The following is a 13,560-nucleotide window of genomic DNA, read 5'->3' as shown; positions in this document are numbered from 1 at the left end:
TGATTTTCATATGTGCAAGAGGACTTGAAGAAGGTATTTTAGCATCCCCAACTAAGCAGCCTTCAACAAGGGGATTCACTGTGTATTTGTTTTAATAAGAGTGAGGAATGAGGCTTTTTGTTGTTTTTTTTTTCTGTTGGTCTTTCCATGTTACCACAATGCTATACAATCCGTCTCTCCAGAGTTACAATGGCTCTGTCAAAATCACTTCCAAACGCTCACACAAGCTTGCACTGATTGATCCACTATGCATATAATTCCTATGGCATGAGGCTAGCAGAAATTAAAACAACATTTTGTGGAGACAAAGAGATATTAAAGCAGCGTCAGCAACAGCTCGCTCTGATGCTTCTTTGCAGTGAGATCCATTTACGCAACTGCATGTGACTGACAGAACAGAAACAGTCAAAATCAATGGTGGCAAACCATTGGCATGTCTAACTCCGGGGTTGAAAGAGATTTGGGCTGGCACCAATGAAACTAAGTCATACTGCCAAATTTCAAAGGGTATGAGGCTCTATTGCTGCTATTGACACATTCCTCTCTGAGGGAAAAAGAGAGAGAACCACTTTGAACTATGAAAACCTCCATCTATCCAACTCCTCACTCCTTGCTAGTCCGTGGAGATCTTTCATTTCAAGCTCTGTCGGGCAACCAGTCTTTTCTGCTGGCTACTGCTGTATAGCACTTAGCACGGCTAATTCTCATCCAGCACTGAGGCTCTTGGAAAACGTCATTAACCACTGAAGAACAAAAACCAAGGAATAAATTGCTCAGTTTTCTGTATTATCCAAACTCTGTGGCATAAAATAGGTTTTGCCAACATAACTCAAACCTCTCCCTGCCTTACAGATTCACACCAACATAGTGATAAATATTTCTCTAGCTGAATCTCTGTAAAAACTCTCAACTGCTGAGAGGTATGCAAGTGATCAGCAATTACCTAAATTACATAATTTTCAAGTGGGCACTCTACAGGACGCATCTCTCCTTTGAGGATGATCCCAAGGAAACAGTCTCCAGTTACATGCTGTTCCCTGCACCCCTGTTCCAGTTCAATTGGTAAAACATTACTCTCTCTTCATGCAGGTGTAAACTAGCGTAGTGAACCAGAGCCTGATTCTGCAATGCGCTGTAAGCACTCAGACACATTCTTGAGTGCTGCTCTAGCCCTGATTTTCATTCCTTCTGAAGGTTTTCAGGTTTCTAAATTGCAAAGTAAACCCTGCTAGACTATGACATCCAGGGAAGACTCACCAACTCATACTAAATTAAACAGCAAAATTCCCAACTTAAAAGCAATTCTGATCTGAGTATCAAGTCTCCTGCATCACAGAGTGCATCTGGCTTCTTCACTGCAAGAACTCTGGTTCAGTTGAATTATTCATGATAAGATCGCTGCTCCTCTAGCAAAGAAACCACAGCACATTCTGAAAGAGCGGTGCAAGACCACTGTACCTTTTGAGAGAATTAATGCATTTAGGTACTAACAAAGAAAGAATGTGCAAATTCACTTAATTTAAAATCACAATGTATTCCAAGTGAATTAGAATAACAAAGAAATTTGAGCACAGCTCCTTGCTAAACTTGGTTTGATGTGGTTTTGTAATCCTAAACATGTTATTGCAGTGTTAACAGCAGATCACTGGGCTTGTTCTAAAGATGTACCAGGTGAGTAGTTTGCTGAAGCATATCATAGAATCATAGAATGCTTTAGGTTGGAAGGGACCTTGAGAGATCATCGAGCCCAACCCCCCTGCAGTAAGCAGGGATTGAACCTGTGAACTTGGTGTTATTAGCACCATGCTCTAACCAACTGAGCTAATGTGTGCAGCCAGGGCACACAAGGTTTCCTGAAAGGAATATGCCACAGATCAACCCCCTGTCTGGAGATGGTATACACTATCCAAAGTTTTCAGACACACCTACAGCTGCACTGTTGTTTCTAACAAAAATATTTTTTTAAAATAATAAAGAGGAAGTAAGCGGGAAGCATAACACAAGCACAAATGCTTTTTGGAAAGAGATCGCATTTGTTCAGAACTGCCATCCCTTCTCTTCCTGCTCAAGCTTTTGTTATGTTAACCTCAACTTCCTGCATAGAAAAGGTTCTCCTAAACATTAGTCCCTCAAGATCAAATCCTCCATCATGCCTGGCAGAAACTACGAGCACTGTTGAGGCAGGAAGCCACACTTCACATCAGCACAGCCGGGAACACCATTATCAACACCTTGGGCAGGTGTCTCCAGTGATTATACAGATTCAGGAAAATCTGGACCCTGCTCTAGCACATAGGTAAACTGAGGACTTTTCTTTGAAAAAAGCCAACAGAATACAGGGCAAGAAGAATCTCAGTTCCAGCTTTCCTATAGCACCAGAGATCTCCTCGCTGTCCCCTACCACGCCCTTGCTCATTTCAGTCCTGTTCTTTCTTCTCCTGAAATCTCACTAATGCTTTCCAAAGTTCCTTGCCTGTTCTCATAAACAGAAGGAACCTAGGTTTATGTGCAGTGACTGCAGGTAGATTCAAGCTAAGCACTGATCACAAGGATATAAATGGACAATGGAGCTTTACTCTGTAAATCCCACAAGCACTCTGACATTCAGCGTTTTTTTGTTTCTCTCGTTGCTTTTAGCCTTACCTTGTTGATGACCTCAGTTTTCACAGACATACCTCAGTAACAAGTTGCTATTCCTCAACTGTGTTCTTAGTAACCAGCTTGTAAATGACTCCAGCTCACTAGTTAAAGATTTGAAGAAGGACAAAATAGTGATTTCCTACCTTGATCAGTTCTTTGAACTTGGGGTCTTCTTTTGAGTTAGGATCAATCATAGTGCGTTCCTCATTCTCCTCTGTCCAAGTAAAATGGGAAACTTTAGTGAGATCCACTTCAAATGTACAGTGCTGAAATACTGCAACAATTCTTAACCATGAAGTGGCCTGTCAGCTGATCAAGAAATGACAGTGCCTGTCATCATCTTAGCAAGGGAATATCCGATGATCAAAGTGTTAGGCATTTTTAAAGACACACAGAAAGATAACACAGTCCTAACTTCCCTAAAATTGTTTCCACTGACCTTCCCCATCTCAGACCCTGCTGTATGCAGAATACTTGAGGAAAATCACTGTCCTCTATACCCTGTGGGGCATGTTAACATTAGCATACCAGAAAGTGCGATCAGCTACTTTTCTCCCTCTCCTCAATTTGTATTTAATTTCTATTTGAAAACACCTGTCCCAAATGACACCATCTTGAAGAGTACAGCAAGCTTATGGCACTACACTCAGTGAAACTGCTGAGACTTGGGCTGACAGCTTGTGCCTCTGCTTTCTGGTTCCCTGAAACTTGGTCATGCATGCAGCCCTGAGTGCATGAATTGCTTAACCTCTGGTTAAGCTGAAGAATGAAAATTACCCTAATTTCTATCAGTTGTACTTGTGCATGGGGGAAGAACACAAAATAGATTTCTCAGGTCTAAAGTCTTCTATTTCTTCTGTTGCTGGGAGATCAAGAGATGTGAGAAACGTCCTCCAATGGCCAGCAGGACAACCACAAGAGGCATGAATACAAAGATTAATTTTTAGAAGGGATGACTTGATACCGAAATGTAGGTAGCAAAATCAACTTGAGCTCAGTAAGGCTAACAATCAACCTTTGGCAGAATTATCTTCGCAACAGCACACATGGACACGTGCATCACATCCAAGTTTATATGCTACCGTAGATATGGATACCAGTATTTAGGAAGCAGCTGGAGCAAGTCTTGTATTTTAAATTCTGGTGCTTGCTTTCAAGTAGCAGACCTCTCCCTGCACCCTTCATTTTAGTTCCTTTAGTAGCCAAGTGGTAGCTGTGATCTAGGTTAGATCTGTTCCTTTCAGTAGAGACCAAACCTTGGCTACTACACAACAGGAACACAAGGATGGGTGACAGTGTCACAGCTACGCAAGAGATCCACATCTCTTCAGCTAAAATAATTATTTATAAACTCCAAGGATTTCTCTTCAGCTGAGTCTAGACAGCCCATATGGAATCCTGTTTTCCTATTGATTTCTCAATTCCTTCCAGCATGACAACAAAGGAGGGGTTTCGGCATGACCATTGGTCAGACCATTGCCACACTGCATAGAGGAACCCTTTAAAACTTGACAATGACCAACCTACAGTGACTCCCTACTGCAGCGCTAGACTTCACTGCTGCCAGAGGGGAAACATGACACTCACACATCCTAGACACAAGACATTTGGGTTCATAAGTTCCAGGGCCCCTTATCTTTCTTAAGAACATAAGACCCTGCTATCTGAACATACTTGAAAAATTTCCACAAACCTACGAAAACCTATGAATTCTTTTGCTGCTTTTTTCCCCCCTGTTCCTTTACTTCCTCATTACTGCCTACGATGAATCAGGCAGTCTAGTCGTACGGAAATGACACCCACTACACACCCAAAATACTGCTAACTGAAACCCTGAACAAGGTTTGACCCATAATGGTATACGATTCACCACAGCACTTGGCGTAAGGTTCACCAGTGGTCATGTCTTTGCATGGCAGGCCTTCAGGAGTGGTCCTGCATCTTCTAAAGTTATACACACCTTTAGCGGTACACAGAAGAAATCACTGGAGACACTCCTGATCCATACATATAGAGAGAGCAATCAACACTTTGCCCATGTCTCAGAAGAACATACTTTGCATTTCCTACTACACTTCTAATCAGAAAATCTAAATGACTAACACGTTTTTGTTTTTAATTTACTGTTTTATTATTTGTCTCCATGACAGCTTGCTGCAGCTAATTCCGTAAACTAAGAGACATATGGCCAAGAAAGAACAAAGTGTTTTATTCCAACAAGTTTTAAACACTTTTTGCTGTTAAATTATGCTGTTGCTCTTGTAGGGACTTGGGGAGGGGGGAATGGAGAGAACAGGAATTTGAATATTTACCTTCTTTCTATAAAGCATTGCTTGTTTTACATACTTCTACCCTAATCACATTTAATTACTATTTTCAGCAGCGTAAATGCTCATCTGTTCATTCAGTATCAGGTCCCACCATGCTGTACTGTCACTTGCAAAGTGGCAGCAGTAACCCAAGGAGGAACATGGCATCCACTAGTTAACAACAGTGTAGTATGTACGTTGAGACAAGGCAGTCTAAGGGTTCCATAGGAACCACGACACACACTTCTGCTACAGGCTTTCTGTGGGTTGGTCCTTTGGCACTTCAGTTCCCCATCTATATATAGAGAGAAAATACCATTTCCTTACCAAAGAAGGATGTCTGAGATGCACAGGGCCAATAGGTTAATGGAACTGAAGTAAACCTTAAGCAGACAAATTCAGCAGCATTTTCCATCTAATTCTTTGCAAACCTCAACTTTCTATGTACTTTCAGGATGATCACAGAACTCATGTTCTCTGTCAATTCATTGAACAAGTCAATTTTCCCATAAACTGTCTACTTTAAGTGTATCTGCACAGCTGGCACTGCTCTTTAAAGTCCATTTTAGCCCTTCTAATTTCTAGTCTACATGCGACATGCAACAGTTCTCAATTCTCGTGCCCAATTCTCTCAGTTTCAACTGACCAATCTACAGTCAACAGTAGAGCAATGGATATGGGGCTCACAGTGGCCATCTTCATTAATAATTGCTTAGTCAAGGTCTGTAGCACGAATACTTTACCTAATAGCGTGTCTTCTGGATGGATGTCCACGGCACTTGGGTTCATTGGTGCATTGATAGCATTTTTACCTTCTTCTTGGAGGTCACTCACTGAACAGAGGGAAAAAACAGAAATAAAGACTGTAATAAATGCAAAGTTTGCAGATATGTAGGGGCTGAAGAGGGTATTCATAGTAAGAGAAAAGATCTGGTAGATCCATTTCAAAACAGGCCCACAGTTTATGGAATTAAGAACTGCAGTCGCAGTGGAAAATAAAATCAAAGTAACATCCTTTTATAGCTTCTCATTAAACTGAGCCACCACACAACTGACTGAAAATATTTTGCAAGAAACCCAATTCTGTGGTAAGAGCAACCTCAGAGTGCTTGTTTCTCCAGCAGGAAGGGGTGTGAGCTTTGCCTGCAGGACAGCCCAGATCTAGAGCAGACAGCAAACTGCAAAAACTGCTTTTCTGACAGCATGACCACCACTTATCACCACCTTTTCCAGCCGCAGAACACCACGAACTGCAGCTTGCTACTGGCCTTATTAAAACCCTCAGAGAATCCCAGAGAGACCTACCAAATAAAGATGAAAATGTATTTAATTCTAGCATTGGCACTGGCTAAAAATAGATGTAGCATGATCTGGTGAACAAAAATCTGGAATTTGTGATTTCAATCTCTTGTCCCAAACCTACAACTCGCATTTGGGAAAGTCAGTAAAGTACCCTTCATCAATAAAATGGATATTAAAATACTTGCCTACGTCCTGCCATGTGGGAGGAAATGAACTTGAGGAGAAGTAAGAAAAGCACTAGCAATGCTACAACACTTCTATACTCTCCAAGGCACATCTGCCCCTAAACTCAGATACCAATTATTTATTATACGCCAAGCTATAGAAATACATGCATTTGAAATAGGAGATACAAAGACACTGTAACAGCCCCATCTACTCAGTGACAGTTCTGTGTTAGCATGGGCTAAGACAGTTTGTGGCAGCATGATTTGTGATATTGCAGTGTCCTTTGGGAGAGGTCCAAGTCCCATACACTTTTCAGGTAAAACCAAGGACTTCCAAATAAACAAAGTCTGCTAGACAAACTTTTCTGGGGAAAGAAAAGGAGGAACAGTTAGTTAATAGCCACAGTATCCCAACAAGCACTTCCTTCAAGAACAGTCATTATTCCCCTTTCCAATTGGAAAATCAAACCACAGGCTAATCATTTGCATGCAGTCTGCAAAGGTTACAAAATCCTGCATCAGTACTTGCTTTTTTCCTGCTTGATAGAAGGGGAAAACACAGAGATCCTACTGCCCCAGAGGAGGACAGGGAAGAAGAATACACTACAATCCCCACTCCTTCTCTCACGGATACTTGAAACAGGTGCTTAAAACAAGTTACCACATTTCTTAATTGTCATTCCAAGACATTAATTAATTCTGGCTCACAGCATGATACTGAACATGACTAAAATCCTCAATTATGAAATGCTGTTCTTATGTTCTGCAAGCAACAAACACCAGTCTCTCATTTTGAGACTTTATGACTTACGAACTATGTTAGAGCAGCTGGTTAGAGCTAACACAGCACAAAGGCTGGAGGAAGGGGGGCTGCCAGCAGTAAGCACGGCTTGCTTTCTGTATTGTGTATCTTCTGCAAAGGCAAGGGAAGACAACAGCATTCTCAACTGCAAACAGAATACAATACCTGCAGGCTGAGATTTAACCTCCTGAATAAATGTCGTTATTAAAGAAACTCTTAATTACCCCTTTTCTGCACTCATTCTCATTTTCTTCGAAAACTCTCCAAACGAAAGTCAGGGAACTAAGAGGCCTCATGCACCAGACCAAAACAGCTCTAACAGCACATCTTACCCAGCCCTGTTTGCATTATGCCCAGCTAGAGCTTTCTCACCTGAGCAGCTCCTACATTGTGATGCCAATAGGAATACAACCACCAGGAGGCACAAGAAAAACCGTGTGGAAACTGGACATTACAAGCAAGATTTTTAAAACCCTGGTAGGATGATAAATGCCCAAATTCCACTTAAATCGGACTCCTTTTGGAAGTACCAGCCTTCTTTCTAGATGTAACTCTCTTTTCATTATAATAGCATTGCTGTCATTCTGGGAATGCCAAGCGTTCAAAAAGGTCAGGGCATCGCTGTTCCTAAATGCCCAGCAAATGCAGAAGAGAGGTGCTAAGTTCCTCTGGGCAGTGAATACATGGTACTGTCTTCAGTGTATGCCATATAAACAAAATGCTGCATACATTTCAAGCCAGAATAATTTTTTAAATGCAGATAAACTAGTTTTATTCCCAAAAGTTCAATTAAGATGATACACTTGCTATTTTTTTTTTAAATAAAAATTATCTCCACCCTTCCTAACAAAAATACCTTGCTTCCGAGCAATTTACTAAACTGAAAGAAAACATTAATATGAATTTGTGTATCAAGCCCCCATCCCTCATGACACGAAGAGACACATAAAACCCTTACGCTTGCCTTCAGATCCAGGGCAGCTGGGCCAGATCCCACAGGACCAAAACATCCCCTCCTACCGCTACCGGCAAAGCACGGCTATGTCAGCAGAAAGCTTCCCAAAGCCTGCTGCCCAGGAAGAGCCCTGTGTACAGACAGCTCGTACACCACGTCCTAGGCAGACAGCTTAGGAAGAGGTTCTTGCTACAAACATAATGTTTCCTACCTCCTTTTTTGCGCCTCTTACACAGGAGCCCTGCCATCCCTGCCCCGGCAGCACACACAGCTTGCAGATGAACTGCATGGGCTGTCTGAACGCTGAAGGAGCGGCTGCAACTGGATAAGGCGCTGCCACCTCGGGACTGCCAAACCTACGTTAATTCGGGCATGGTGACACAGGAGGAGGCACTAAGATAGCCTCCCAGCTGCTAGGTGGAGGGGGGCTGGGAAGGAGGACGCAGCACGCGGCCATGGACTCCCAGCCAGGAGTCGCTCCCTATCCTTGCCGCTCCTGCAGATATCCAAGCGCCTCCCTTGGCCTGCCGCTGGCCGCCTCAGAGCAGGCACCTCAAAGATGGCATTTTCTCTGCAAAGAGCTTCCTGAGAAAGTCATCTCCACCCTCTGCCCAAAGCACAGTCGGGTTCCCCACTGCGACAGCTTGCCCCAGGAACACACAGGTTCCCAGAGCATCAGCCAGCATGCAGAGAAGCAGTTGCGCCCAGGGACATAAATTTGCCAGGGTATTCCCAGCACCAGCTGCACTCCAGAACCCTTTCACGCTGCACTTGAACAAATGCTGAGGACTTTTTCCCTGCTCGCTGCCCCCAGTATTCACTTATCACTGTTGAGCAAAGAAACAGAAGCAGGAAAAGGAAACCGAGCCACAACGCCGGGAAAAAACAGAGAACCCACACATGAGCAAGTGGACACAGTTAAAATAATAGTCAGGATGGGCCAACAGGTACATTTCTGACAAGAACTCAATAGGTGTTTTAATGCAAATTTACAACAAAGAACGGCTTTCAGCCCATGCTTTCACAACCCCAAAGGTACTGTAAAAGATTATGGATATTAATCAATTGGCAAATGTCAACCTCCTCAACTTTGTATCAGCAACAGTGGCTTTGCTGCAAGATTTATACCAGATCCTTACATCGAACGAGCCATCCATGCAAGAGGGCATTTTACTGCTAGAGCAGAGCTGCGCTTGCACAACAGTTATAGTCACGGCAGGTCCCACATGAGGTATTAACTGCTCCTAGGCTGCTCTCCACCTGCCCATTCACAGGTCCCCTTCTTTTCTCCTTCCCTTCTCCACAGGAAACATCTTCCCCTCTTGTGTTGGCATAGTTCTTTGCTCTCTCTGAGATCTGTGTAAAACCTCGTTCTCTAAAGCCTGATCATTTCATTTCATAGATCGGTCAGAGGAAACCTGCAGTAGGGGAAGACAGGAAAGGGCAGGAAATTGAGTACAGGCTGGAGTAGCATCACTTAGTCCTGGCTGGTCCCCAGCAGAACCTTTCATCTATCTGTTACCCTGGGCTAGTTTGTTTGCTCCCTCTGGCACGCCACGCCCCACCAGGACAGGGCAGAGGTCTCCCTCAGACATCCCAGCAGAACTCATACGAGCAGCCCCAGCATCCAGGGAATGCTCTCCTGCCCACAGAAAGAGTTCGCCTCCCACCTTGACCCACAATGCAGACTCTGCGAAATGGTTACAGCCTTAACATAAAACTGGCCAATGGTCTAAATGACTCAGCTGTGAACTTACACAGGACAAGTCAGGTGTAACTACAGGCACAGAAAGATGATGCCTTGGAAAGGTATCTGGCAGAATTAGCCACAACTTCTCCCAGATGTCTGCTATAGCCTCCCTCTCTTCTGGCTGGAGATCCCCTCTCTGAGCAGATCCTCAATTAACAGGCAGCACTAGTCCTCCGAATCACTTCAGCCAGCACTAGCAAAATCCAAATGTAACAAGGGACGGGCAAGTGGCCAAGGCATTCAGCAAAACCCCCAAGTATTTTCCTAAACCAGAAATCTAAATTCATGAATAAAAGGTCACTTCTCTACCAGTCCCCAGGAAAGCAGCAAGGGTTCCTGGCAGACCTCCGATGTTTTAACAATCTCCTGGCAGTGTCAGCAGTCAACGTGATTTAGTCACATTGGAAGCTGTGCTGGCCTTTCAAACAAATTAATGTAATGAGCGGATCGTATACACACATGCTATACAGCACGACATCTGTAAGCTAGGCAGGCTGTCTCGGTGCATGGGATTACACGCAAACTGCACAGAACAGAAGCAATTAGCTGCAGAAAGTTGGAAGCGCCACCAGAGCTGTCAAGGATTTCTCACAAGTCAGAAAATGGCCTTTAAAGTCAGCAGGAACACTATAAAAAGAAGAAAAGTCCCTGCTTTCTCCTTTTTATAAGAAAGAACAAGCTGATGTCAACAATTCGATCTTTTCTACCTTCACTCTTAATAATTGTAGTGTAATTTGAAGATATCAACAGCAGCACAGTTCACCTCTTAGTCTTTACCATTCACTGCCTTGTTATTAAAAAATTGACCGCAAGCCTCTCCCTGTTACAAAAACAGATGGTAAACGCTACTTAATTTTAGCTCTAGTTATTTCTGACTGCAAAGCTGAATCCCACCCCACAGAAAGCAGCAGCTGCCGTGACGCTAATCATGGGTTTCTGGATACGGTGCTTTCCTTTGCATTCAACCAGTGCCGAGCTGGCTCCGCACCACTGCCTGACCACAACTTTTACACAACGTACTTTCATCTCATGATCAAACCCTAACTTTGGAAGCTATTAGACTGGTTTGTTACCCTTGGTTCCATTACAGATTATTTATTCAAGTGAATTGGTCATCCTTTTTGGTCAGAGCAGCACACAGAAGGGAAACGTGCAATGACCACGTAATGCGAACTGCACAGGAAGCTCTTTTCCTGACCCCAATGTCTTACTGCTTCCCAAGTTTCCTTGCTCTTCCCAGAGACAAAACCGCAGCCAGCTGCACTTTTCAGACAGTGACTCACCTGCCTGCAACTCATATCCTAAGAGTTCAGATATTCACGTGCGAAACAGAAAGTCCATATTGAAGACCATTTCTACCCCGTTCAGACCAGTGGTACGACCCTCACTCACTGACACCTCAGGTGACATGTGGCCATGGGACAAATCCCCCTAATGAAGCAGCCAACCCTTGCATAAAAGATCAAGTATCTGCTGGAACTCCCACTTCCCACGTGAGGTGTCAGACCAGAAGGCAACAGGTCCCTGGTGGGTAAAGACTCTGCAGTGTCTCTCTCTTAACCTGCTCCTCTGTTTGCCTATCACAGACCAACACACACAGAATTTCCACCTGACACCTAAAACTCACTCACGAAAAGTAGTCTTCAAAACTGTAAGCCTTCTAGGAACATTTTAAAAAAAAAAAAAAAGTAAGTTTTACAAACACTGGTATTTTCCAAGAAAACCTGTTGTACTGGAAGATTTCAAACCAGCCCCAAACATAGTGCATGCTGATACACGGAGACTCTCTGTCTCTCTTCTAGAGACAAACCACACACACAACTCATCAGTCTGCTACCGCATTACTAATTGCTTAACACTTACAAAAGGCTCTGAGATCTTTTGATAGAGACAGCAGGAGAAAGACAAAGCCTCCATTAATTATAACAGAGAATTAATAATCACAGGCAGATCAAAGGCAAAGACTTGATCAAATCCACATAAAGGCACTCTGTCAAGGGACTGCATTCAAAGCAGAACTGTGGTAATAAAGGAAATTATTTATATGGCTCAGTAGGCAGACAAGGCACTCACAACAGCCAGGCTCTGTCACTTAAAGAAATGGAAAGACCTAAAAAAAGGGAAGAGTAAAGCTAAAGGCAACTTTTAGGAAACGGCTGTAATAATCCTTTTGTTTAGTTGCAAAGAGCAGGCTACACTCGCCTGTATGATGGACATGTTAAACTTACACAGATGAGTGGTCTATTGTGCGACTGCCAGAACAAAGATCTCCCCTTTACTTTTACCAGGGATAAAATATGTATCTAGCATGGTAGCAGTATATCCAATACCTGACCCCGTGAGAACATTTATGAGAATCGGGGCTTTTCTTTTGTTTATGAGGGTAAAACAGTGCTTTCAGTTTTTCTCCCATGAAAATTCTTATCTTCCTATCAAGTTGTTTGGGGTTTTTTTAAATTTTGGTGAAAGAAGAATTTGCATTTTTTTGCTGGATGACACCTGTGTTGAGATAGCCAATTTTAACACTGCTACAGCTATCCTGGCCAAGCCCTGCACATGCACCAGCCCTCCTGCAAAGGGGAAGGGTGCGCTGAGGCAGAATGCGAACAGGCAGAGAAGCAGCAGCTTGGGAGAGAGGAGCACTAAGCAGACAACAGTGGACACGAGCAGCTTTCAACATGACCAGCACTGGCAACGGAACACCAAATCAAACAAAAAGAGACTCTGTAATTACTAAGCAGACAGATCTTTAGCCAGTTACGTGACCCCACTTCAGTTCAGCAAGAAAGCTGAATCCTATGAAATTAAGCTGCTGTGTGCTGAACCAGTTTTCTGCTCCAGCTCCCTGCAGGGCCCTACGAATGCAGCGCTGGTGCTGCCGAGGAGGGAGGAGGATCCTGCCCTCACCCAGCCGCCGCAGCTGCCTGGGCATAAATAGGCAGTGATAAAAGCCAAGATGAGCCCACAGTACCAACACAGAGCCACTGTATTTAACATTCGGGTCTTCTTTACAGTAGTTGTACTGATCCCATTCAAGCCTTCCAGCTACCAAAGCACTAAGCCAGAATTCATCTCAGCATTTGGCTCCCCGGCTGTTTTAGTCCCTTTCTGCTCAGCTCATGCAACAGGTCTAACACCCACTTAGTAAATACTTAAATAGGAATCCTTCAAAATACGTTCTGCAAGGCAGAAAAGCAAGATGCAGATTTTGACAGAAGCTGACAGCGAGCTACGGACCTAAAACTAAAACTGAAACTTGGGATTCATCATTTTGCTGTAACTCCCTGTTTCTAGTTTCTTTAATTATTATCTTAAGCTTAAGTTATGTAGCTGTCTTTAACAGGCAGGCATCCATGCTGTCAGCAAAGGGGCACTCCAGGCTTCACCTCCATCCCTAGCTGTCACTCACCACTTCCCTTTTGCTGGCACTAGTGGTCACAGAATCCACATTATGGCACACTGCAGGGACACAGCGTGCCTGAAAACTAACCGGATAAGAAAGGAAAAAAATATAAAGTTAATTTTCACTGTGTAGTCACACAAACACTAATGCTGGCCAAAAAAAAAAAAAAAACCAAAAAAAACACCGAAAGAAACAAGAGTGTGGACGAGAATGGTGTTGTAAAGTATTTACA

The 13,560-nt window shown here is 43.4% G+C and overlaps 1 protein-coding gene across 2 annotated transcripts in view; it reads right to left on the bottom strand.

Moving 5' to 3' along the window:
• The window catches only part of PARVB (parvin beta), a 60,694-nt gene that overhangs the window by 30,983 nt on the left and 16,151 nt on the right, over positions 1-13,560 (bottom strand). For both annotated transcript variants that reach the window (XM_075705550.1, XM_075705557.1), the window contains exons 2-3: positions 5,693-5,782; positions 2,784-2,854 (exon numbers count right to left, since the gene is read on the bottom strand). In XM_075705550.1, coding sequence (XP_075561665.1) covers positions 2,784-2,854; positions 5,693-5,782 — 161 coding nt within the window. The remainder of the gene's footprint in view (positions 1-2,783; positions 2,855-5,692; positions 5,783-13,560) is intronic.

Source organism: Pelecanus crispus, chromosome 1, assembly GCF_030463565.1.
Source record: "Pelecanus crispus isolate bPelCri1 chromosome 1, bPelCri1.pri, whole genome shotgun sequence".
Classification (NCBI taxonomy): Eukaryota; Metazoa; Chordata; class Aves; order Pelecaniformes; family Pelecanidae; genus Pelecanus; species Pelecanus crispus.
The sequence above is the reverse complement of the archived record's forward strand: the minus strand, read 5'-3'. Positions and strand labels throughout refer to the sequence as shown.